The 26,244-nt window shown below is 42.3% G+C and overlaps 3 protein-coding genes across 4 annotated transcripts; 2 read left to right on the top strand and 1 right to left on the bottom strand.

The window, feature by feature from the left end:
- Nucleotides 1-1,571: 1,571 nt before the first annotated feature.
- Nucleotides 1,572-8,679, top strand: entpd5a (ectonucleoside triphosphate diphosphohydrolase 5a). Its single transcript, XM_020110110.2, has 13 exons — nucleotides 1,572-2,299; nucleotides 2,629-2,708; nucleotides 2,998-3,141; nucleotides 3,543-3,618; nucleotides 4,117-4,152; nucleotides 4,550-4,638; nucleotides 4,721-4,800; nucleotides 4,910-4,971; nucleotides 5,066-5,167; nucleotides 5,861-6,004; nucleotides 6,120-6,176; nucleotides 6,973-7,088; nucleotides 7,241-8,679. The coding sequence occupies exons 1-13, from the start codon at nucleotides 1,855-1,857 to the stop codon at nucleotides 7,322-7,324; spliced, it is 1,515 nt and encodes a 504-aa protein (XP_019965669.1). The 5' UTR covers nucleotides 1,572-1,854; the 3' UTR covers nucleotides 7,325-8,679.
- Nucleotides 8,680-8,942: 263 nt separating this feature from the next.
- coq6 (coenzyme Q6 monooxygenase) lies at nucleotides 8,943-19,095 on the bottom strand. Its single transcript, XM_020084532.2, has 12 exons — nucleotides 18,605-19,095; nucleotides 17,962-18,096; nucleotides 15,906-15,964; nucleotides 13,952-14,078; nucleotides 12,650-12,780; nucleotides 12,441-12,548; nucleotides 11,488-11,550; nucleotides 11,292-11,399; nucleotides 10,458-10,660; nucleotides 10,132-10,247; nucleotides 9,635-9,801; nucleotides 8,943-9,078 (listed from the first exon to the last, which is right to left on the bottom strand). Exons 1-12 carry the CDS (start codon nucleotides 18,807-18,809, stop codon nucleotides 9,049-9,051), a joined length of 1,452 nt encoding a protein of 483 aa, XP_019940091.1. The 5' UTR covers nucleotides 18,810-19,095; the 3' UTR covers nucleotides 8,943-9,048.
- Nucleotides 18,936-26,166, top strand: fam161b (FAM161 centrosomal protein B). Of its 2 annotated transcripts, none has more exons than XM_020084531.2 (9): nucleotides 18,936-19,119; nucleotides 20,592-20,815; nucleotides 20,905-21,401; nucleotides 22,367-22,680; nucleotides 23,919-24,037; nucleotides 24,134-24,301; nucleotides 24,424-24,523; nucleotides 24,608-24,783; nucleotides 25,027-26,166. In XM_020084531.2, exons 2-9 carry the CDS (start codon nucleotides 20,598-20,600, stop codon nucleotides 25,106-25,108), a joined length of 1,674 nt encoding a protein of 557 aa, XP_019940090.2. In that variant the 5' UTR covers nucleotides 18,936-19,119; nucleotides 20,592-20,597; the 3' UTR covers nucleotides 25,109-26,166. The 2 variants fall into 2 exon arrangements, with proteins under 2 accessions (XP_019940090.2, XP_069391724.1); XM_069535623.1 differs by lacking the exon at nucleotides 18,936-19,119 and adding an exon at nucleotides 19,130-19,263.
- The last annotated feature ends 78 nt before the right edge of the window (nucleotides 26,167-26,244 follow it).

The raw sequence follows: 26,244 nt of genomic DNA, 5'->3' as shown, positions 1-26,244 counted from the left end.
ATATTAACTTCAAGAAAACAATTTCAAAATTGACCACACTGTGAACAGGACTATTTCTAATAGGCTATTTTATTCATGTTTCATTAGTCATGTTATCACTGTTAACATGCAACCCATAGATGTCTACGACCTGTAGCCAGTGAGAGGTCCTGCACATGTACGCTTTGATAGGGTCCAACGACCATTCTGGTGAGCCACAGGATTGAAAAAAATGGCCACAGTATTTAGAAAAAAGGAAGGAGGAAAGAAAGTCCAATATTTTTAGTCCAAATTACAGTGTTGGAACAGTACTTTGCACTGTCGAGTGTCCTGGGAGTGGATTGGCATGATGGGTGAATGCTGGTGCCAAGCCCCACCCTCCCCACATTGTCCTCTCTGTGGACTTCCTGCACTCTGTCGTGCCCATCTGTAGGACCTCTGCCCTCCCCTTACCCTCTCTGGCCGGGCTGACTGACTGACATCTCGGTTTCTGCCTCAGGTCGCTCGCTGTGCGAGGTCAAGCAGTCTGGTGTAAGCACATGTTAGAGTCAGGGCTGGGGCAGGGTCAGTTCCTCACTGATCCTTCAGACTACCAGGGCCTGCTGCTCCACATCTCCGTCATCTTGCTGTTGATACAAATATCACAGCCCAGTACAAATCTCAGCTCATGCAGGGTCTCTGAGGATTCATGCATCTGCATCCTGCATCAGTCACAGCCAATAACTCTGAAGTAAGCATGATCTGATATGCAACAGCATGAGCTTATGATGCTGTGCCACCCACCCACCAGAGAAACAGCCACTCATGCTTTTCATGCATTCTCTCGTGAAACGTGCCTCGCTTGCCCAACTATTTTTCCCTTGGAAAGCCTGTGGTTAACACAGGGATGAGTGGGAGTGAGATGATTGCTAACATTCTTCTCTTTTATGCCAGCTGGAGTGCAGGTCACATTTGCATTTTTTTAAAAGTTGGTGAAACTGCTGCAGTGCATTTAATGTGGTGATTATTGCAGGATCATGCAGGGGAGGTTGGCGGGGAACTCTTTTTTTATATATAGATATATACATGCATGATTCATTCAAGCTACTGAACATGATTCAGTAGAGGTGGTGTAGGATGAAGCAATCCAGCAATAAAGAATGAGTCACGTTGTCAGATTTTATTTTGAAATGTCCTCTGATGCAAAGTCCCAAAATATCTGAATAGCATCATTTACATGGGAAAAGTTTATAGTGAAGAACATATTTGGGTTTCTGTTTTAAAACTGCAGTAGCAATTTAATTTAAGCAGGAGCCGGATTGGTGTCCTTGTCAGAAAGTTGGAGTCAAGTCACTACAAGTCTTAAATTCTCCCATAAACTGTATTTTAGGGGCATTTCTTTTGAATTTCTTCACCGTCAACCATTCATTTCTACTCCTTCATAAACATCTCTCTCCTCTCCTGCAGTGATTTCTTTGCTCCAGAGTAAAACAGTGAAGATGAGGAGGGTAAAAACCCAAAATAATCCTCCTCCTCCTCCTCCTCCTTCTCCTATTCCTCCTCCTCCTCCTCCTCTGGTGCTGGTGGGCAGGTAGTGCTGCTCCGGCCCAGCTCCCAGGAGGGGGCTCGGCTGATGGAGCTGGGATGGACCCACACAGGATTGGTGGATGGCTGCTCCCGGTGTGGCCCCACGCCAGGCCCTTATGTCTTTATATAGTGTAAACAGATGACCGGACAGTCCTGAGTGTGCATCGCATCTACTCTGCCTCTCTCCATCTCCTCTGCTCCCTCTCTCTGTGCAGGGCCTGTCACCCCAGCATCCACCCAGGCTTCTCCTCCTCTTTCTCCTCTGCTTCTTCTTCTCCTCTCTCCGGCTGAGGAAAAAAAAAAAACGTGATGTCCACGCCGAGCTTGCTCCTCGCTGTATCCACGTGGCTCCTGGCCGGGATCCTCGCAGCGGAGGCGACCTACTACCGGCACCACCGCTACGTCCCGCACTTCTACCGCTACCGGGAGCACTCCGCCAACACTGAGAACCTCCTGCCCGAGGTGGCCAACCCGGCGCCCGCAGCCCCGCAGCCCGGCGTGCCCACGTACCCGCACATCCCCGAGGTCTTCCACCCGGCGCCCGAGGTCATCCCGCCTTTACCGGAGGCTTTCCACCCGGTGCCCGAGGTCGTGCACCCCGCGCCCGAGCCCTACCACCGACCCGAGGTGTACCAGCCGATGCTCGAAGCCTCCTCCCCCGTGAACCAAAGCCGGGTGTTCTACGGGATCATGTTCGACGCCGGGAGCACAGGCACCAGGATCCACATCTACAAGTTCATCCAGAAAGACCCCGGTGAGTGCACCCTCTCTCTCTCTGTCCCTGTCTGAGTGAGTGTCTCTCCCTCTCTCCGCTCATGCACATGCTGCTGCCTCCCACTCTGCCCAGGTCATTCACTGTGTGGTGTGAGGACATTGGCAAAGTGCACAGGGTACTACAGCTTCTAAACAGACCTTTAATTTGCCCGTGTCTGACTCTGTGTAGGAAGCAAACCTCTAAAACTTGATGTAGGTGCTGCAGTCTAAATATCAGGAAGAAAAACTGCAATTACACGAGTTACACATCCCTGATTATTATACTGTGACCTCTGGTTTATGATCATCTCCTGATTTCTCTTTTTTTAGTGGAGCTGCCAGTTCTGGACAATGAACTGTACAATGCTGTGAAGCCTGGACTGTCTGCCTATAAGGACAAACCTGAGGAGGTATGTACCTGTGTTTGCACCATCACTTATTAGTAATTATCATATTAGGGAGTTGTTCGCTGTCTGTAAACCACTAAACCCCTGAGGTTTTCTATCTTGGGGTTGGGCTCCTGTAAAGTAAACATGGTGTAATTAGAAAATGACTCCCCTCACGATACTGTCACTACTGCCCACTCCTGTACTGACTTAATCACTAAATGTTAAATGTCTTAGTTTTGTTATGAAATATTTTGTTTGATAGTGAGATTTTTGTCTAGCCGCCTGTACCTGATTGCCATCTTTTCCTCAGGGTGGCAACACCGTCCGTCAGCTGCTGAAGATCGCCAAGAAGACGGTCCCGGAGGAGGAGTGGAGGAAGACCCCGGTGGTGCTGAAGGCCACGGCGGGTCTGCGCATGCTGCCTGAAGACAAGGCCAAGGCTCTTCTGAAGGAGGTGAGGCACATTTTTTTTATTTTTCCCTCCTCTGCCCTCAGACAGTTTGGCACAGACACCACCCGTCCCGCCAAGGAGCGAGGATGAGAAACCACTAAGTGCTTACAAGTGACACTGCAAAAAAAGGCAGCAAGTCTTTGCCCATTTGGTGGCTATCATGTTGCAAAAAAACATCTGTTATAGGGTTGTGTGGAGTAACCATATTTGTCATTTAAAGTATTAAATCCAGGCTACTGTTCCAGCCGAGCTTGTGGCTGAGCTATCTGTCAATCTGAACGACAATTTGTCTTCCACAGTCTGGATAGAATGCATCCTAACAATAGTGCTGTATTTTGCTATGTGGTTAAGTGTAGTTGTTTTGTAGTAGATCATCGTAAAAAGAGACAACTTGTCTTCCGCAGGTACAAGAGGTGTTCGACGAGTCTCCTTTCTTTGTGCCAAGCAACAGTGTTTCCATCATGAACGGAACAAATGAAGGTACGTTTTCTTTGAATGACCTCGTACCAGTTTGCATTCTACATTTTTCTTTAAGTATGACTTTGGTGATATTGTCTGATCAGGTGCTTTAAGAAGAAGTATCAAACAGTTCTCTCCTCTCGTAATTCTTTTTACAAGAGGTCCGTTACCACCTCACTGAGACAAATAAATATGCCGGCGTGAGTTGTCCCACGCCCAATAATTTAGTGTGATCCTCCACATCACTCATTAAGACACCCCCACTGTGTTATGTTTCATCACACACTATGTGCTGTTCATTATCCTCATTTTACGAGTGCAATAACTTGACATCTGAGGCAATTATAATTATCTGGGTTGGTCCATGAGCCCACACGCTGATGGACAGACGCTGTAACTTTTAACATCAGCCTAATGAAGGAGAATATGACTAAAACTCATCCCATTATTTTTGTGCAAGCTGTGATCACTTCTCAGGTTTTTACTAATGCACAAATTCCCACCCATGTGCCGTTTCAGGAATCCTTGCCTGGGTCACAGTGAACTTCCTCACAGGTAAGACATTGCTTGTGTTTCGTTATGGCAGTGTTAGTGGTTTGGAGGCTCATACCTGAGGCTGCAGTGTACACAGAGGTCCGGCAGTGAAAGACTCTTGTCTCCTGTCTGAGGTTTATGAGCTTGAATCATTCGCCCCACACAGGTCACAAACACACATTTTTTTTTCCTTACAGCTGTGTATTTTACACGACAAACCAATAAGGTGTTTTACCTCTTGGTTGGCACAGACGATATGTGAGCATGCATCATCCTGACACTGGTGGTTGTCAAAGGAACAAATACTAAGATTGGAGATAAAGACACAACACCACACTGTGTGTCCTGTTTGTTGTGCTGATGAGGAAGTTTCCTTCTTCCAGAGTGATGAGTTTAACTTTGTGCTAATTTCCTACAGGTCACTTGTACTCCAACACAAGGAGGACGGTGGGGATCCTGGATTTGGGTGGAGGATCTACACAAATCACATTCCTTCCCAAGTCAAGGGTGAATAACATATTTGATGCATCTCTTTAAAAAACGTTCAAACCAAAAAAACACAACTAAGCATATTTTGTTTGTCTAACAGAAAACGATCCAGTCCGCACCAAACAGTTACATTGCCAGATTCAACCTGTTCAACAACACATATCAGGTCTACACACACAGGTAAACAACCCACAGAAGATGCTATATTCTCGATAGGTTTGCTCATAAAAATTAATAATTTATTAGCATTCTGTCCCAAACTTACAATGATTGTGTGTCACCATCACAGTTACCTTGGAAATGGACTGTATGCAGCTCGACTGGCAACTCTTGGAGCGCTAGGAGCTGATGGTAGAGTTTCTAGTACCTTTTATTGCCTCTCTGTTTGCACCATTTTAAAATAGTCAGTAGAAGATGACGAACAGTTTCTTTTTTGTTTTCCCAGGTCTAGACTGGAAAATCTTCACCAGTTCCTGCCTCCCGAAAAAGTTCAGAGAAGATGTGACTTTTGGAGGAAGTACCTACAAAGTTAGCGGGATTCCAGACGGTAAGATAAAAGCCCTCTGAGGTTTTGATTGCCTTCCCAGAGCCTCGGTTCCAGCAATCCATGCATTCCTCTCTCAACTGTGGAACACAATAGAGTACAGTACAATACATTCTCACACGAGAACATTTTCCCGCTGGAGCTTCTGTAACCTTGGCGCCAAACGCATGTTTTGTCATCCTCTCTCTCTCTCTCTGTCTCCATCTTCTTCCCTCTTGAACAATTATATTGCAGGCAACCTTGTATTTAAACAAGAGAAAACTGTCAGTTAAGTTCACAAATAAGGCAGTCACTCCCATACCACAGTCAAGTAGCCAAAAGATGCTGGGCTTGTCCCTGAGTTGTTATTTTTTTTGTGTAACGAGTGGCTTGATCTGGACCGCTCACAATTATGTGGTAAAAATAGTCAGCTCAACAGAGCCGTGCTAACTGTCGCTCTTGTCAGCACATGGTTTTGCCGGCACATCAGTGCCAACCATACTCGTGGGGCTGTGGGAAACTCGTCCTTCTGGGGCTTCCCTGGTATATTATCTGGCGAACCCCCGGCTACAACCCGTGGCTGACCTCAAGCTCCGGCCTCTCCCAGTTGCATTCCATCCATTGCTGCTTCAGTGCACCTTAAACTGACTGTCTCCTCCACGATTCATTGAGATCATTATTCTAAAGTAAAACCACATCTTCTATCTTGTCTTTCAGGCTACGCAGGATATAAACTGTGCTACTATGAAGTAATGAAAGTCATCAAGGGAATAGTGCATCAGCCATATGAGGTGAAGGGCAGCAGCGTCTTCTACGCTTTCTCCTACTACTTCGACAGGGCTGTGGAGTCTGGCCTCATTGGTGAGTGGGCACAGACCAAGGCGTCACCTTCCAGCGCCACCGTCTGTCATACTAATTATCATGCTTTGCACAAAATCAGCACTCAAATTGCATGTTTGTTTTTCTTTCTGCACAGATGGCAGTCGAGGTGGTGCGATTGAAGTGAGGGATTTTAAGAAGAGAGCCAAGGAAGGTAAGAGTTGCATGTTATGTTCTCGATTCTTGTGTATGAAACCGACAATCTTAAAAGTTAAATATATCAGTCAGTCATCCAACCACCCAAACAGTCTATGCTCTAAACAGCTTGTTTGTGCCCAAAACATTTGGTACAATGGCGCCAAAATGGCACAGCTTATCCTGCCAAAAAAGAATTTATTACAACAATAAAATGTAACCGATTATTTGCTAAAATGTGTTATGGAGTTGGATAAAAAGACAAATGTATTTTATTACAGGGTAAATATATGTTAACATGACTATAAAATGTTTTAACATGTCTAAAAGATACCTGGCATGCTGATCAGGCTCAGGTTTTGACTTTAATGTCCATGTAGGAGCAGATTTATAGCGAGCAGAGTACAGAGTGTGTTGATGTGTTATATAAGGCTGTTTGGGTTGTGAGAACACTGTCACATGGTCACGAGGAGCGAGTCTGGCTGAGGCTGGCAGGCGAGCTGAAGATGTCTGTCTGGCCCAGGCAGGAGGGCACCTGACAGCCACACACCACCTGCGGCCTGACACATATGCTGTGTACCAACCTGTTTAAGACCACCGCCCACCGGCAGCCTTGTCCTGACCCACTCTCCTCACACCTCCCTGTTTATTCAGCCAAAACAAAAACAGAAATGTCTTTTTAATCATGTAGCACAGAGGGTAGAAATAAATGTGACTGTTATTATATGATGCAACAAATGCTCCTTTTTTTGTCAGATGTCTGTGAAACCTGTGTTATTGTCACGTCTGAAACCTGTGGCTTCTTGTGTTTGCAGTGTGCAACAAAATGACCAAATACCGTGTGATCAGCCCCTTCCTCTGCATGGATATGACATATATCACTTGTCTGCTAAAGGAGGGATTTGGCTTCAAGGACAACACTGTGCTGCAGGTGAGGAAAACAATGCTGGGTCAATGTGGGCGTCGAAGAAATACAATCAGTGACAAACTGCACAACAAACAATATTGTGTTAGGGTTTCACAAGACTTCAACATGTTGCTCTGTGATTTTGATGGAGATCTTCTTCTCTCTCTTTTAATTAGCTCGCCAAGAAGGTGAACAACGTGGAGACGAGCTGGGCCCTGGGGGCAACATTCGACTACTTCAGAAACCTCAACATCCACTAAGGACAGCTCGCTGTCGCTGCAGCCGGCACTGAGGGGACAGTCCTTCACTGTGGGGACGTCCCTTCCTCTGAACCATCCTTGATCAGCCCGTCCCCCACACAGACACACCGAAGTCCAACCACGCCTCCTCACCCACCTCATTTCCTCAAACCTCAGCACTCCTGCGAACGTCCCTAAAACTGTTGAGAGAAATCACTATATTTTTATAAGGCCAGCTATTTCTACTGTATGTTGAGCTCACAACTGGTGGGCAGACTTTATTTTTGTAAAACGTTTACATGTTTGATTCCCTATGGGTGTCTGATCTGAAATGTCTTTCTCACCTATCTGTAAAGTGCGCACAGGGTAGTTTAGAAGCAACACAACCGGTCTTGGTGTCTTGGTGCTGACTGTGGTCTTGGAGTGAACTGTACAGAACAGTGTAAAAACCTTTAAAAGACTAGTTGCTGCAAGTGCAACCAAAGTTCTGCCTGTAAATCAATCTTTTTTTATTGTAGCAAGCTTGGCGTGGACATAGCAGTAAATCTGATAGGCCCTTAGCCTTTGACAAGTTGAGCATCATTGGATTTTGAGCGTCTTCTCTTCATATTTGCACGTAAAACTTTATTTGCAGACATTGCAGCGAAGACGTGATCAGATGCTTTGGTGTCGACTGAAGAGTTGTTTGTGTTCGTCCTGACTCAGGGGGGCAGAGTGCTGCAGGGGAGATGCCTCTCACAGACTGTGTTGGTACAGCTTTTTACTAAGTATGAGGTTAATGCCTCTATTTCAGCCATTATCGTTTGTTTTGTCTAGCGGGGAGAAAGGCCTCATCAAGCAGGGCTAAATTGCAGGGGCCCCAAGTCTGAACTGTATTTTACATGAGCGAAGAAGAACCTTTCATCAACGACGTAATTTACAGCCTTTAAGTACAACAAAAAATGTAAACAGAAATTATGTAAAAAAAAAAAAAAAAAAAGTTTGAAACCCTTCATCAGTAATACTGTATATATTTCTGTGTGAACTGTATAAATATTTAATTAACTGAAAGTGTATTTTAATTATCCTCATCAATTAACTCTTGGACCTTCTGTGTAACTGCTATATAAGCCAATGCCTTCGCTTTCTCTTCAGTATTAGACGTGTTCCATAACTACTGTTGTATATACATAATGTAAACTTTAATATTCATGAAATACTTTGACAAGAACTGCTTTTACATTGCTAAAAAAATTTTATGCTTCACAGTTGCTCAGAATCGATGTTCATCAGTATGAATAAACTGATGACTGACGATATGTAAATTGTTGTTTTTACAAAGTTCAGTAGAATACGTTTATACTATTCATATATGTTTTAATAAAACATAAAACATCTGATTTGTGTTGGTAATCCTGTTATTTTATCATCTTTAAACTGAACAAATTATACATGATAGTACAGTCCAGTTTCCTCCATCCAAGAATGAAAAAAGGTGCTATACTTCTTGGGGAGTTCAGAACTTGGGTCTCATTGTATTCGCAATATACTGAGGAATTATAATATAATTCATAAACTTTGCAATGCTGCAAAGTTGTGCACTATATTTGTTGTGAGGTAGATTTATTATGAATGAAATTATGGAAAAAACAAACAGAAATTACAAGAGTGAAATATATCTTTATTATGTTTGTTATTTTACAGTCACAATTTTTACAGCTCACACTCTTCAGGGATCCATTAACGTCTTCTGTGCGGTGAATGCATCACTTGCTCGCAAAGGCCATGATCTGCTCCTGCAGAGGCAAAAGAGACACCAACTTAAAAACTCTGTGACCTTTGAATCTCACTAAAACTCCTGCGGCATTGCCGACCTCGACACAAGACCTGTAAACCAGTGAAGTCACCATCGTTTAATATGGAAAAGATGTCACGTTTCACTTTGTGCCTCCATGGTGAAATGCCTTTACAGCCAGTTACAGTTGTGTTGGTCTGAATCACTTAGTAGGGAATAAAGCCATTTCACATGAGCGGTTGGTAATAAAAGGGGTGTGAAAACACAAGCCAACACGGCTGTCCGCTGCCCCAGGGCCAGCCCTGCACCCCACCCACACACTTTTGGTAACACTAAATTTGGGGCTAAACTTAGATGCCATAGTAGTAGGTTCAAAAACCCTGGAAATTATAGACACCGCTAAAGTAAAGCTCCGTGTAATCAGTAAAGAGGGTAAAGGGTGGGGTCAGAGTGGAGGTGGAGCTTAGGTTTGACAGGTGGTGGATATTATCTGGTTGACGGTCAGGTTCACTGGGATGTATCGGAGGACATGTAGAGGCTAAAGAAGGGGAGCTTACCTTTAGAGATGGGAGCATGTTGGTGGCCTGCAGACCGAAGGTGCGTAGGAGAACCACAGGGGCAGAGTTAGTGGAGTAAAGGTGTTTCATGAGGTCGATGGCAGCCATCATGGGCAGGTTGTGTCGCTGCCGTTCGGTTTCATATTCTAACAAGTGCTGGATCGCTCCTGCGCAAAAAAACAAAAAAAACTTGGGATTAAAAACTTGTCATATGGTTTCTACATTAAGTCCGGGTGCTATTTTGACTCCAGAACATTTAATACAAGGAAAAACAAACACAATATCTCATAACAGGATTTTCATTTTTATGAAAATGAAAACTTATACACAGTTCCTGGCAGAGGGAGCAGAAATACATCAAATAAATGTTGCCGGAAAAGCAGATGCTTTTTATAATTCAGGTCAACAGCATGTACTTCGGCTGGGCAATGGAAAAGAGCTTAGGGGAAAACCACTGCGCTATAGTTGCAGGGCTTGTGTTTAGAGTTCTCACTGACCCAGGTCCTTCCCGTTAAAGGCAGCCTGGCTCAAGAGCCGCGTGAGGCAAGCCACATCCCCAAAGCCCAGGTTGGCTCCCTGACCCGCCAGGGGATGGACACGATGGGCTGCATCCCTGCAAAGACAAACATATCCTCCACTATCTAAACACATACAGTGTGTGGCGTGCAATTTTGTGCACGCTGCAAAAATCCGAGTCATTCCCTCACATGTGAAGCCAGAGATTAAACAAAGTGTAAAAACAAGATTTTTAGTACTTTTTCAAAAATCTCTCATCTCGTAAAATCTTTTAATGAGAAGCCCATTACTTCCTGCACTATCTTACCCAATCAGAGCCACTCGGTGCCTTATGTACTCTGATGCGTGACCCATGCCGAGGGGGAACATGACTCGGGTCTTCGGGCCGATCCCTGCCACACTTGGAGGGAGCTGCCGAGGTGAACCTGCAGACGGCATGATGGCGGACAGGGCGCCTCGGAACAGAGAGCCAGCTGTCTCAATCAGCTCCGACTGGTTCTCATTACTCCACTGTCCGTGCACACGCAGGCAGGCAAGAAGAGAGGTTTTCACAGAGAATAAGAAGTGGTCAGGACAGAGAGAAAACAGACATTATCCCTTTAAGTGGACAAAGAAATTAGCTGACATAGGGGCAAAGCTCGACTGCAGCGAAAGTGCTTTTTGTTCCCCTCCCTAACTAACTGGTTTGGCAGGGCTTCGGGAGCTGGGCTAATTAAAAGAAGATGCCGGCCAGGCTATGCAGTTGAATTAGCTCTGTTTGAAAAACATTCCATGCAGTAATGGTCGACACTGGGTGACCACAGGTTTAATTAGCAAACCAGGCCTGAAACCAAACGTGACTCAACCGTGGTGACCCCGTCCATCAGCAGGACCAGTAAAAATAGCCAGCTTGGGAAAAAGGAGTTTCTCCAAACATAAAAAAATGGATAGGTAGGTCACTCCCGCAGTGAAATATTAGTATTGTGTAAACTCTGGACAAAAACAATGACAATATTGTTTGTGTGAGTCACTGAAAAACAGAGTTAGAACCCCTGAATCATACTGCCCATAAAACACAGAAACGTAGCGTGAGTCGTGTGACTTATGTGGAATCCGAGTGTAAATACAACATCAGCAGTTCAATGATCGGAGCAAAACTTACAAAAGCCGAGTTTATGGCGTCGACGAAGCTCTCCTCATCCAGCGCCAGCAGCTCCTCAGCGAGGCGATGGCTGGTTGACCACACCAGAGAGCTCTCTGTGTCCGACAGCTGCACAGAGCACGGACAGGGGAGCTTCATTAAATGCTTATGTGACAGACAGATTTCCTGCTACAACTATCTACTGATGATACATTACCGGTAACATTGCAATGGGTCCTGTTGGGAGGAACCTCTGCCATGCCACATTGTTCTCTGTAGGCTGTCAAACACAAACATGAAATATTACGCTCTCATTGTGTGGCATTGTCCAGCTATATTTTACTTAACATATGTCGCACATAAAAACAAGATAATATCAAGGTTGCTGCAGAGTAGGTGTATTGTTCTCTGCATGCTGACAGACGTGACATGAAATAACTATCATAATAAAAATATGTTAAATACTTCAACATTTCTGTGCACAAATTATACACATTATAAAAAGTATTGAGAAATACAGTGTATAACTGTGCTGAATGGGAATTCTTGAAAACAAATCAATCTGGCGGTCATGTGTAGGGACTGGGGCGGAGGTAGGTGTGTATGTTTTTATGGACACGCCATGTGTACGTGCATGTAGTGTATATATGGATGTGTTTATGTGAATGGATATGTGTTTATTTCAGTATCATATTGTATAATTATACATTTGTGAGCTCATAAGTGGCTCGTTGTACAGCTGCAAAAGTGTATAGTCTAATTGTATAATCATTATAATCATTCTCATGTTTTATGTTTGTTATTCCTTCTGTCCTTCTGGGAACAGACATTGGAAATTAACAGTTGCTACAAATGCCACACTGCGTTGCATTATTGCTATGCTATAATGTCTGTGTATTGCATCTGTCCTTATCAAATAAATAAACGTTAATATTAACTAGAGGAGCTCTTGAAGAGCATATGTGAAAGGGACAAAATATCCCAGGATCCGCCCTGTTATCCTGATTCCCTCCAAAAGTTAATGGATTCTTCCTGAGGTAATGCTTCACCGCTCCACAGAATTTAATCAACCTCGTAGTAGTTTTTGAGTAAACCTGCTAGCTAACAAATGAACAAACAAACGTCGATGAACATAACCTCCTTGGCAGAGGTAATAAATAAATGACTCACTTCTGATAGGTGCAGCACAGCAACAACAGCTGACTGGTCATAGTTCCACTTGACTGTCGGTATCCCTAATTCCCTCCTCACCATTGAGTTTGGTCCATCTGCACCGATCTGAAAAACAGATGAGTAACAGGAAGACAGTAAACAGCAAACAAAGGAAGGAAAGAAGGAAAGAAGAAAAGGTCAAATTCATGTGATGGAGTCAAACTGACCAGCAGCTTGGTCTGTAGAGTCTCTCCATTGGCCAACTTCACCTGGACCCATGGGATGGATTCTGCCGCCTGCTGTGGCATGGGCCACTTGTACTTCACCACCTTGGACCTGTACTTTACTTGCACATTATCTGACAAACAACAGGGACATAAATCCTGTCACTACAAAGAGGGCAGAAAATAAAGTGATCCTTAAAATAAAATGGCAGCTGCTGTGACTCTCACAACACAACAAAAGGACTAATTTTGGTCTCCTGTATGTATCATCACACCAAAGCAGTGCTTTGCAACGTTTTTTTATTTTTATTTTTTTAAATGAATCAATGGTTTGCCTGCAGCAGTGGAAGATCTATAAACCACTTCATAAAAAACCACTGGTTTTCCTTGCTGGCTCATGGTGGCTACCGAAATTCACATCTGACAATCTTCTTAATGGCCTTGGGCAGCCACTTTGCACTAACTAATAGTGTTTATCTACAAGCACACCACGCCACACTTTGCACACGCTGCCAGCTTGTTGGATTTTGCACTAAAACGGCCGATATTCCTTAAATATCAGCAGCTATCATCTCGAAACATAAGAGGATCCCGAACTACGTTGGCTTGTGCCAACTTGGAGCGGGACCCACCCGCAGAGACGGCTACTGGTGCTCAAATATGGCTTTTCATTGATTGGAGAGCTGGGTTACATTGAAAACAGCTGGTGGGGAGCATAATTGAGTAGACTTTTCATGTACGGCATTACAGCAGTACATCTAAAATGAGAGAAGAGAAGCGGACAAATGGGAGGCACATGAGGGAGAAACGTGCCATGACCACACATCCGTTACTTGGTGCAAAATGTTGAAAACTGTTTAAAAATATGCCACTTTAACTGTCTCGCACATAGCAAAGCTAAAGTTTTATTTGAACCTCACAAAAGTTGGTCTAATGTCGGCAGTGTTGCAGCGTGATACACTGCCGGAGCTTTAGTGTCTTCAGAGGTGGCAACGCTCTGGAGCACATGGCAGTTTTAAATAGGTCATTGGACCACTTCACGTGTCCACACAGGGTGCCGGGGCTCTGCAGCGCCCAAAATGTGAGGTTTTAAGTTAAACTGCAGGAAAAACACGAATGGCTCCAAGAGTTTAACTTTAAAAGTAGTCACCAGGACCGAGGACAAATAAACAAAACCTGCGGAACAGGATGGAATAAATGTGGTGACATTAGCTGCCAGACTCAGCCTCTATTAGGGCATTAGGCAGATGGAACAGGAATCAAGAGGCCTGTATGGGGCTCCATGTTTTAAACATCACTGCTTACCGGAAAGACTGTCCAGCTGTTTAGTGAGCGCGGCCACAACGATGTCGTTCTCCACGATGTACGCCATCTCGTCCTGCAGGTTCTCCTTATCGAATGTGATCAGGGCATCCGAGCAGGCATCCCAAACCTAAATGAGAGACCCATTATGTCTGTGGTCTTCAAGGCTATCCTTAAATGCATCTCCTTTCCTTATATATAGCCGGGCAGTGAAGTGCTCCTTCGTTGAGCTGAACACATCAAAGTTGTTAGCTGATGGTAGAGGTTGGCATGGCCTTCGCCCATCAACCCCAGAGGGATCAGGGTCACCAGCACCCCTCTAGTTGGGACGGATGATTTCAGCTTAACACCGCACTTTAAGTTGGAGGACCTAATGCAATTTTGTGATGTGGATTTTCGTAAAACTTTATCTTGGGAACACAAATAACAAATGACATGTTTGTGAACATTACAGAGTAGGTCAATATTTATCCACAACCAGACGCAGCAGAATGAGATATGGTTTTGGGCTGCTCTAATTCCAAACCTGAAAGCAGGGTAAGTTAAACATGGGGGGGTTGAAAAGTGTTTGTACAAGGTTAATCCTCTCCAAGGTTGTAACTATGGTGACAGAACCCATCATTCTGCAGTAATATGCTGCTGCACTACTTTTTTCCAACTCGCCATAAAGTAGGGGGATATACCCTCCAGAAAACCACTAATGGCAGTGGGTTTGCAACTTGTGATAAGTGGTTGGGAAGAAACATCTACTGAGACCAGCCCAAAAATTGCCTTGGTTTTGTTTAGTGCAGGGTGAAATGTTGCAGCTCTGGGGCAGAATGAGTTACTGCTTTCTGTGCGAGATTTTAACAATACTCGTCCTTGCAGATTTATGGAGAAAAATAAAAAATGAGGCCTAGATGGCAAAATACTTGATTTACCCTCTGTTTTGAATCTAAACCCTCACTGCTTACATGACATTTAAGGTGGAAGAGTATTTTATTACATGGAAAGAATGTTATTTAGAGCGGACCTGCAGTACTAACTTTGGCGCAGTGGCTGAGATGTATACTACTGAGATTCAAGGGCAAACAAGCCAAAATGGTGGTAGCAGAGGGAAAGGTATAATGGGAGAGGTACACTACCATAATCACTATAAGGCCCTGCATGATGACATCTTAGGCCCAGAGAGAAACCATGCGGTCGGGTGTTTGGTACACACCAACCACATCTTACAAGAGGGCCTGAGCCTGCACCCACAGCCGTAAAGCCGGTTCACTTCGCAGCAAACAACCACTCTCCTAATCTTTCATCTTCTTCCCGTTGTTTACATGAATCTTCATAATTAGAAGACGTGGGAAGCGAGTACCAATTTCAGAAAGTCGAAACGATTTATTCTTCATAGAAAAGATGGCTTTAATAAATAAAGCTTTGCATACTGTCCTACAGTCCTCTGAATGAGCCATGCCTTCTTTTTTTTTTTAAACAGGCTTTGTGTACTTTGGCACCCAGTGCACCACAGAGCCTAGAGATACCAAAAAAGACATGAAGCACACAAAGGGATGAAGCAAATGCATGTTACATGAAACCACTGTTTGCCATTTTTATGTGAACAATTACATACCATATACATTATAATATGATACAGTATTGTGTTGCTTGATAATTAAGATGAATGACTGGGTAGAGGCTGAATGTAACAGATTTTTCTCTCCACAAATTACATGGTACTAAGATTGATGGATGACAGAAATACATACAGTGTGCCTGTAAATTAGAAAGTCTGGAGGACGTATGCAGAGAAGTTGTGTAACAGAAGGTTTCTGGGAGATGTTCAGTGTCGTAGTGGGTTGTAGTTAATTTTGTTTTCCTAGAAATGACACTTCTCTGAACTTTTGACATGGCAGTAAAATGGTAGTTACTGTACTGCACTGGACTGTACAGATAAGAAAAAAACAACAACTGAAGATCAATATACCTGCATTCTTTTATACGGCTTGCATCTCATCTGGGAAATGTGCTCCCACACTCCAATACCTGTGTGTACACACATTTCAAAACATTCACTTTACAAATGTTATGTCAGGCCAGAGTCTTAAAAATAACCCCAATCATATTCTGAAAGTAAAAACATTGACATGAAAACTAGAATGGAACTCTGACTTTAAATTCAATCAGGCTGCACCAAAATTTCACACACACAGTTCCCTCTATATGATTAAGATTTTTTTCATTAAGATCAAAGAATTATTCCCTTGGAAATCTGTATAAATGTCTCACAATGTTTAAGAATGTGATGAAAATATCCTGGACCCGTTCTTTTGTCCAGAACCTCACCAAAATTGAATGGGTTCTATCTTGGCCCACGTCCCACCCTTCCACCCAGGGTTAGGGTTAGACCAAGAACAAACAAACCACTAGACCGACAAACATACAGGGGTTAAAAACATAACCTCCTTGGCAGGAAAAAAGGATATACTGTGGGTCGATCAGGGTCGAGTGTGATCTGCACTGGAACTAAAACTTTAAAACTTTAAAAAACATGTTTTCCTTTGTTCAGATGAATACGTTTAAATCCACCCATTTAATAAAACATTGTATTTAAAAGACAACAAAAACTTGTGTTAAACTTCATCGATCTCTCACTATCTGTTTGTTTTTGTTCCACAGTATGTGCTAGAATCTTAGCCTGCATTATATAATGTGGTGGTAGGGCTGTAAATTATTTTAAAAGCAATACAAAACGAATTTAAAGCTCCATGTAAAGTTAGTGTGAATATGTGGCCAAGTCTTTTTTTTATGAATGAGGTTAGTGGGGCTCTATAAACATGGGACAAGTTTACTGTATATCTTGAGTTGGTGCTTGGGCACCAATGGGAGGCAATGATATAAGAACCAAGCAGAGAGTTTAATGTAAACTCTTTCACCCTGTATGACTTTGTTACTATCAAATACTCTGACTTTTCAATGTCAACATCAGATTAAGTCTCTGAGCAGATAAAATGGTAAAAGGGCTTCACAAGTAATTTAAGGGAGCAGTATTTATTTGAGATGTCACTTTCGAGATTTTCATTGTTACCTCTGCCAAGGAGGTTATGTTGTCTTTATTGGTTGCTTTGATTGGCAGCAGGATTATACAAAAACTATTAAATGGTTTTCCACAAAATTAAGTGGAAGGATGAGACTTGGTCCGAGAAAGAGCTCATTGAATTTTGACGTGAAGCGTCTGATCCAGGAATTTTTTTTATCATTTTCTTTAGCATTATTCGTTTTCCATTTTGTCTAGTTCAAAGATTTCCCAGGGGATAATTTATGGATCTTGCTGAAGAAAAAATCTGGCATATTCATCTAGCAGATTTAAATGTGGTTTAATGTGAGGGTAGGATTTTTTTCAGCTAATCTAGTTAAAAATCTCATCCTCGTGCACTGGAATGTGTGACCTATTGAGGAAATGTTGTAATAATTGTGGCCCATGTTCATATCACTGAGCTGTTCAGATGACCATGTGATGTGCATGGTATTTTAAGACATCAGTCAGGATAAATATGGATGTGAATATTTAAATGTTGTCTCAAATTATTCTGTACTATAGCAAAACACTTGTCTAGACTGAGTCATTCTCAACTATGTTATATAGATTCTAGACCTGAGATTGTACAGTATAGGTTAGGACAAAAAAGTGGTCCACTGACAAGTCAGTTAATATTCCACAATCTGTAATTCTCGACTCTCCCTTCCCATGGCTTCATAAGTCTATCAATTTGTTTTCTTTAATTCCTTAACTAGTAAAAATTGTGCCAGGAGAAATTCCACATGACCTATCACAGGAAGAACAACTGAGGTCAGATATGATCCCTGCTAAGCCTGGGTGACTGGACAGTGGCTTACCTTGTGGGAGCCATTTATTATCCCTAGCCTTTCACAGGGAGGAAGCTATTCACCACAGAAATAACCTTTTGATTTATTTTCTGTCTTTGCAATCAACACAAACACAACAGATCTTGCAATGATGTTGTAAGAGTGTGTAGTGTTACCGCTGAGGAGGGTGGTAGAACCAGGACTGATGGAGCTGACTCTGGTACTGTAGCCGTCCGGGACCTTGTCCATCACTTTCTTGTTGCCTGCTTCAAGCAGCAAAATCTTCTTACCCTCCAAGTTGGGATCCATACCTGTCGATAGTTAAATATTGTATCAGAAGTGACAGGAGAGTTGTCACAGGTTGATCCCTCCTGCTGCTGTCGGACCGTACAACCACTGGTCAACTGATTTAACTGTGCAATAATCATTTTCTATCTGTGCAATTTCATATATGTGCAGTACTGTTTTACCATTTATATCACACTTTACATATTGAATGTTTTACTTCTTATTATTATTACACTATTCCCTTTTTGCTGCTGTAACACTGTACATTTCCCCATAGTGGGACTAATAAAGGACTATCTTTCTCCAAAGAGCACACACATATGTAATAATGAGTCTCAGTAGTGTTACCAGAACATGGGTTATTATGATATGGCTATAAATGTTTAATTCAGGCGTTTTACAACATGATTGAGTATAGAACTGAAATAGATTTCAGAGTGACACGATTCCATGTGAGTGCCAGCTATTTCTGATGAGGACAGGTCAATAATAGCTGTCACACGCTGACATGTGGTCATTGACACCACTCACCCAGGGAACATGCCATTGCAGATCCAACCATCCCTCCCCCGGATATGATAACATCATACACCTCATTCTCGCCAGGATCGTCCCCGTGTTGTGCACACACTAATCCTCTTCTGGTGATGTTTATAGCAGAGACGTGCTTCTCTGCGATAAGACACCGACCGAGTCCGTGAAAGGCCAGCGCCGCCTTTGAGAGCTTGTGCATCATCCGGTCTTCACGCTGTCTTCATATGAGACAATCCGAGAATTAAACAGTTATAAATAAAGTCCAGCTGCAGAGCCTGGGAGCTTTCACGTGACAACCACACAGACGTTTCCCCTTGGATGTCCTAACACGAGCAGCCGTGAGGTCCAGCCATGTTGTGTTGACAAGCGGTCCAGAGGAGAGCGCTTCCGGGTTTCCGGCCAATCACAGAGCACGCTTTGACGCGGCCGGCGCTCTTCCGCCCGTGTCCACAGACGGTGCTAATGCTACCGCTACCGACGGCTCAGCCCCACGGACTGTCAGTGATACCCAGGTGTGTTGAAGTAGGACTGTGTTAACTTTACACCAGACGGATTCACTCCACCGTGTGAGAGTCAGGCTGACCGCAGAGACATGTGACCTCAGAGAACTCCTCGTTCACCGGGTCGGCGGCGCCTTCGTCGCCTTCAAGTTGACGGTTGTTGTTTGCATCGGCTTTGTAAATTGTTTTTGAAGTGGCAGAAAGCTGAAATGGACTTTGTGTATAAGTATACGAGCTGCGCTAACGTTAGCTAACGTTAAATACATGTTATTAAAACGACATCGACCGCTGTTGTGGGCGCGGAGGTCCGGTTGCCATAGTAACCCCTCGACACAGACTGGATGAGGAGTTTGAAGAGAGCAACTTTATCCAACTGTTTCAATCTGGAGACAAAAGAATATATGTATAAATAAGTGTTTTCATTATTGATTTATCACCACATTGATTATTTTAGATCGGGTGTTTAATCACCAAGTGTTTAGAGACTCTACTTAAAGGTACAGTGTGTAGAATTTAGTGATATTTAGTGTTGAAGTGTCATGTTGCAGCTGAACACTTGTTGCACACTGATCACCCTCTCCTTCCAAACATAAAAAATAAACTGTGGTCGCCTTTAATTCTCATAAAAACTCAAAAGGTGTTCAGTTTGTCCAGTCTGGACTAATGTAAAAAACATGGCAGCCTCCGTAGAGAGGGACCCTCGATGTAAATATAAAGTATTTAAATATAAAGGGTCTTTTCTGGGGTAAAGAAAACTACAATTCATAAAATTTAGATGAAACGATCTAGTGAAAACATCATGAGGATTATTCTACATTAAATTTCTGCCAATAGTTCCCTTTCACCTAAATCTAAATCTTGAATCGATGTAAAAAACTCAAGTATAGTTAAAGTACTGTAATACATTTACTCAGCTGAAAATAGTCCTTAATTCTACCTAAATAAAGCGCAGAGGTGTTATAAGTGTCATAATGGAACTTGAACTTGGAGTATCAAAGAAAGTAATGGGTGTGCAGTGAAATTGCCTGAATTATTATTGCTTATAACATAATTAGACTAATACAGATGGTGTTGGAATAGGCATATTAAACAACACAAAATTCAAATACTACCTCAAAAATATCTAGTATAGTATGTGTATAATGCAACTTTCCACTTGTCTGTGTATGTGTGTGGTTGGTGGTTGAATGTATCGACTGACCAATTATGTCATTTGGTTATTTTGAGAGGGTTTCAGATAATATTAAATTTGTTCATTTATAGTGTATAATTTATGTAATTGTATTTTTGGAAATTGTAAATGACAATGGAAATATCACAATGACATAAAACAAATAGCATAATTTCAGAAGATGGAAACAAAAGCAGTTTGGTGCTCCTGCTTGATGAATGAAAAATTAACAGGTTTTTCTTCTTCAGCTTACAGGAATAAACACAATTCCACAGCTTTTAAATAAAAACTTAACTCTCACTGTGTTTTTTAGACAAACATGTCTAAGCTGGAGGCCTCGGTCGTGGATGGACTGAGGTCGGAGTTGATTCTCCAGAAACAGCTGAAGTCCCTGACTGAAGCCCTAAGAAAGCAGCTGCAGGAGACAGAGAACAGACATGTGGAGGAGCTGGAGAGGAGGATTCATGAGAACGCTCTACTGTCAACAGTTGTTCACCAAGATACCTCTGATAAAAAAGAATTGAACATTCAGACCAAGTGGGTTTGCATTCTTTTGTCTTAAACATTTTACTTTAATTATGATTCATTATGATATGTATTCCTCAATACCTTCTCCTGCTTTCTAGACATGTTGGAATGAGGAGATCCATCTCTACATATGCCCTGACCTCAGACAAAGATACCTCACGCCATGTTAGACAGAAAGAGAGGCGTAACACAACTTCTTCAGCCTGGGTACACTGTTCAGTCACAGCTACTAAGACAAAACAGTGTGAACGGTCAGCTTTATCTAAAACAACACAGATGAGGGAAGAGGAGGAGGCCGAGGCTGAATTACAGAAGAAGTTCTGTGCTCACCCAGTCCCCAGCCATGTCGTGCGGCCTCTCTATCAGGAGATGATGGAGCTGAGAGAGAAAGAGAGGAAGCAGGGTCTCGAGCAGAGAAAGAACTTCTTGCTCTCCACTCAAAAACCTTTCACTTTCCAGGAGAGAGAGAAAGAGAAAAAGGAGAAGCTGATAGCTTTGTTAAACCAAATCTCAAAGGAGCAGGAAAACAAGGCAGCTACTGTCAGGAAACCTCCTCGCATAGTGGTAAAGGAGCCACTACATTCTAAGCTGAAAGGTAGGATGATGTATGACTTGTTTCCCTTCAATTTCAAGGTGTACAAGGTGCAACATCCTCTGCCCTTAACCTTAAATTACAGTGAGGGTGAGACGGAAATTGCAGAAACCTAACGGAGAGTCCCAAGAGAGAGATCCCTTTCCCAGGACGGACAGAAGTGGAAACAATGTTACACGAACAGAGCTCATCAACAAAATAACAATACTTAAGGATGAAGAGAAAAGACAGTGTCTAACATAATGGGGCCTGGAGGATAGAGCAGTGATGACAATTTTAATAACAGAGTTATAGGGCGAGCAACAATAATATATGGTGGTTGGCACATTGTCTATCTTAACAATCTAGTTCTAAGTATAATGCATGATCAGATGCCACCACAATAATCCACCATGTGGTTGTATCCGTGATCCTGGTTCTGCAATGACAAAGCACAAGGACTCCATATGATGCTAGATATTCATATAATATAAAGGATAGTGCTGGATAGAAGAGTGTAAGGTACTACATTGCCAGCTCAAACCAATACAGGCCACTGTCTCTAAACCTTTCTGGCTTGAGAAATAATATAGATCTGTAAGTTAGTGAAGTTCAGTCCTCATCCTCACCAATGGGTTCTTCTCAGTCCCAGGCCGAATTCTTCCCCCAACTTTAGTAGTTCTCTGCATAACCCTGCTAAAAAATAAACCAAAAAACAAATAAACCAGCAAATCACCAGACAGGTGAAAACACAACCTCCTTGTTGTGAGTTGTAGCCCTGTGAGAAAAGAGTAGATCTCTGTTCAATAACTGGAGCATTGGTTTGTTGTTCAGATTTTAAACAAGTCTTGAAGAAATATCCTGACCATATTGTTTAAACAGTTACAAAGCTGATAATCATATTGACTGACTGTACAACGTGCCCCTTGTAGACTCTACATAATAACATGACTGAAACTTTTACCTTATCTGACTGTAACTCTGTGCAGACAAGGAGGAGGATGGCAGGACAGGCTGCACTCAGGCAACAGTGCGACAGGAGAACTCGTCTGCACCCTGCATGCCAAAGCTCCGCACCGCCAAGCGCACCAGGAAAGAAAAGCTGGGCTTCCTGGATGAGAAGCCGAGCTTTCAGCCAAAGATCATCCAGCAGGTCCCCGATTTCAGCAGGTTGCACAAGGCCTTGCAGACAGAGGCGCTGAGGAAAAGTCAGAGTAAAGATGTGACAAAGTGTCAGCCCTTCAACCTCAGAACATCAGCTCTGCCTGAAAGACAAAGAAAGATAAGCCCAGAAAAATCTCAGGTAAAAACTTTCTTTCACTTCTGACATGTTGTTTTGTTTGTTAAAATTGCTTTATTGGTCATTTTCTCAGTTGTTATTCATCCGTTTGATCCGGTGCAGTTTAATTGCTTCTTAGATTAGATGGTGGTAAAGTGTTAGTAACATATTAAATCACTAAATGTAAAGGATGATTCCTTTCATGAGGTGGCAGTTTCTCTGCAGGAGTTACATAAGACATTCAATGCACCAGGCCCAGATGGTTTCATGTCATGGTTTTACATCCCTTTTTTTTTTTTTTTTAAAGTTTCTCACATTGACTCTGCTTGATGGATGGTTCAAGACACATCCACCCACCACTTTATCAAGTCAGCATCCGTCTCTTTTTTTGTAAGGATGGGAAGCCACTCAACGTCCTTAAAGTCCCCAATGTTCTTCATGACAAGCAATCACTTTTCTTAATTTAGCAAAAACTAACCTAAGACGAGCAGATGTTGCGGACTGGTTAGTGGTCTTTTACATATTCCTGCGGTCCCTCAACACTCAAAACTATTTATTTCATGAAGTGCAGCAAAGGAATTTGACCAGGTCATGTTTTACTTTCTTCTCTATGTCCTTGGGAGCAAAGTGTTTGATGATGAAAGATTTATAGCATAATTTGTGCTCTTCTGTGCTGTATGTGTAATTTTAGGGGTCATTCAGGCCACTTCCTTCAGATGTGGAAGTGTAAAGCAATTTAAAATATGTACGGTAGGCCATGTTCACAGAGGGAATATTCCCCTCCTTTGAACCATTGTGTTTTAAACTTATGAAGTTTAACTGAGGCTCCATTTCTGCAGTACTGATATACTGTACAACCATATTTGTCCGTGTGTGTGTGTGTGTGAACCGATTAATACTAATTTGAGTTAATTTTTTTAATAAATGGTGTTTCTTGTAATTTTTGATACACAATTATCACAAGTGTATGGTTGCAAAATTATCTTTAATTTTAATCTATTTTAGATTCATCAATTTATCAATAGGTAATGTTTAATTTTCAGCGTTTTTATTCAGCTAATACAAAATAGTAACTAGTCTGCTGCCTGGAGTCGTCCTATGTTTTATCATGTGAGAGAAAACATAGCATGCACAATACATCCTATAGGTTTATAACTTGTCATTTTTAAATGTTATCTATATTCAATACTTTATGTTATATTCGGTCAAACATTATATTTGTTTTCCAGCCAGTAAAGATGTTTTTTCCTTCTCATTGACAGAAACCAAAAATAAGTCATCTCAGTAGAAGTAAGTCACTTGGGGCCTTGACGTCATTGTCCACAGATACACTGCCCACATACATTACAGATGCTGTGAGGAAGCGCAGCATGGCCATCAGGTGAACTGCCTTGTTTTGAATTTTTACTCTTAAAAAACTTCTACATCCTACATATTTGGATCTAATGAACATCAGAATATTGTTTTACCTTCACAGACAATCCCTGGAGCTGAGGGAAAGTAAGAATCAGGAGCATGCAGAGTGGTTGAGGAAATACCAAACAAGGTCCGAGGCCATGAAGAAGACAGTCACCCTCCATGCAAAGCTGTTGGACCCACACAGCAGCTTGAAAGAAGTGTATGATGAAAAACTAAAGCAACATTTGTAAGTTCTGGTCAAGTGAGGCCATTCATTCTTGCAGTGTTACAAGCTTTGCAGGTCACATCACAACGACCGCACACGCCTGCCACAGCAGCTCAAACTATAATCTTTTCTTTTACGTGAAGGATGGTGAACCAACAAAGGATGAGAGAGTACATGAAAGAGTTACAGCACATGAAGGCCCGAGTTAGTGAACGCCCTTTTCTCTTCGAGCAGGTGAAGCAGGTGAGTGACACAAAGCTTCAATGTTACATCATACTGTAAATAACATGCGTTTACAATGGTTTAACACTGAGTTTTTACTGGCAGAGAAATGCAAAGGCTCTGGCGGAGCAGACATACAGGGACAAGCTGAGGAAAGCTGGATTTATGGAGCAATTTGTCAAAGATAAAGGTGCCGCGATAGAAGAAACATCCTTCTCATCCAGATCTGAGGACGACGCCAACGAAAATGACCAAAACCATGAAAATGACATTCATCACAGGTATGGGGATAGAGCATTTTTTGCAAGTTTTGTTGAGTATGTAATCCCACTGTGTCCGGTAAAATTATGAATAGCACTGCTGCCGGAGAGCCAAGGACTTCATGTGGTTTGGTCACATTATATTACATAATTTTCTGAGCTTGCCCTGCAGTCTTTAGTGAAGAAAAGACAAATACTCTAGCCAAGTAAAAGTTGGATGTAATTACAATATAGCCATTTTCTAACCCAACATGTCTGATTTAGGGAAGAAAACGTAGACGACGGGGAGAAAATTGATGATGTGGAAGAGGAGAGCGTGAAGTCCAAAGGGGAAGAAATGCCATGATCAAAGAGGTTGGGACGGCACCGTTTTTTGTGGGCTCTCCACCAGAAAACAACACTGTGCTCAGGAATGATTCATGTCATGGCAATCCGCACCAAACGTTTGATAGTTTAAGACGTGCAAGTACAAATTATAAAATTATCGGAACTTTCACAAACATGAACGTCACAGCTGGGAAATGTTATATAACTCATAATAACTGCAAACTTTTTATGTGTGGGGAAGTAATTGAGTAATTATTATTTAATATGCTTTGAGTTTAACACAAACACAATCTGAACACATGCAGATACAAAATGACAAATGAGGACACCACCAGTGGGTTTGTGACATTCATTTGTCCATATTGTATCTGCCACTTCTCTTAAACATACTTTTCATATATAAGTTAGAAAAATCCAATAAATGTATATGTTTTAAGTGGATGGGACACAAAGCATCTAACCTGCATATTTTCTCAGATGAGGTTAAACTTCCCGGTAATCTCTCCAGCCACACTGGCACCTAAATAAACAACCCTCATCGTGCATCTGCATTCACACAGAGCAGTTCAGCGGTTTGCTCCCAGGCCCATAGACCCACATCAAATATACGCTTGTTGTTGCACGTTCACTGTCTTGCCTGTGCCTGGACAGCAAACTACCAGAGATTTCGAGAGATCGTTTTAACTTACAAACCACATGAGAATGTCTGGAAATGTATATAATCATAATCAAAAAGCCATCATGTAAAGCCCCACATACCAAATGGTTACTTTAGTAGGCTAGTGTGTCAAGCATTGAAGCTATGGGAGTCAATGTTTAGGTCAAAATGTCGTGAGAAATCTCTCAGGGATTTGACTTTAGCTACCACTATTGAAATCTTTTAAATTTTTTTGTAAATGTACCATACAGAAAAATATCTAATACAGTGAATGGCAGAGAAAATAGAGTATGACCTTTAGGACATTCAAATCAGTATATGTTTTTTTGCATGATTACTAACTGAGAAAAAATTTAAAGCCAACATATTGTCATATAATTCTTGTAGATGCAATAAATAATCACCAAGTCCCTCTTTGAGATCTGAAACATCACATGACAAAGCTTCAAGGGCTCCATCCTGTCAGGTTGTCATGGGAACTGTGTATCCCTCCCCAC

This window comes from Paralichthys olivaceus, chromosome 12 (genome assembly GCF_024713975.1).
Source record: "Paralichthys olivaceus isolate ysfri-2021 chromosome 12, ASM2471397v2, whole genome shotgun sequence".
NCBI lineage: Eukaryota > Metazoa > Chordata > Actinopteri > Pleuronectiformes > Paralichthyidae > Paralichthys > Paralichthys olivaceus.
The sequence above is the reverse complement of the archived record's forward strand: the minus strand, read 5'-3'. Positions and strand labels throughout refer to the sequence as shown.

Excerpts from the sequence above, each read along its gene's own strand:
- fam161b (XM_020084531.2), top strand. The coding sequence starts at position 20,598 with ATGTCTAAGCTGGAGGCCTCGGTCGTGGATGGACTGAGGTCGGAGTTG. Across the intron at positions 20,816-20,904 it reads GAATTGAACATTCAGACCAA|ACATGTTGGAATGAGGAGAT; the intron begins GTGGGTTTGCAT and ends CCTGCTTTCTAG. Across the intron at positions 24,302-24,423 it reads GAAAAACTAAAGCAACATTT|GATGGTGAACCAACAAAGGA; the intron begins GTAAGTTCTGGT and ends TTTTACGTGAAG.
- coq6 (XM_020084532.2), bottom strand. The coding sequence starts at position 18,809 with ATGATGCACAAGCTCTCAAAGGCGGCGCTGGCCTTTCACGGACTCGGT. Across the intron at positions 11,551-12,440 it reads CTGTGCTGCACCTATCAGAA|CCTACAGAGAACAATGTGGC; the intron begins GTGAGTCATTTA and ends TGTGTTTGACAG. Across the intron at positions 10,661-11,291 it reads ACGCCATAAACTCGGCTTTT|TGGAGTAATGAGAACCAGTC; the intron begins GTAAGTTTTGCT and ends GTGCACGGACAG.
- entpd5a (XM_020110110.2), top strand. The coding sequence starts at position 1,855 with ATGTCCACGCCGAGCTTGCTCCTCGCTGTATCCACGTGGCTCCTGGCC. Across the intron at positions 4,153-4,549 it reads CACAGTGAACTTCCTCACAG|GTCACTTGTACTCCAACACA; the intron begins GTAAGACATTGC and ends AATTTCCTACAG. Across the intron at positions 5,168-5,860 it reads AGTTAGCGGGATTCCAGACG|GCTACGCAGGATATAAACTG; the intron begins GTAAGATAAAAG and ends CTTGTCTTTCAG.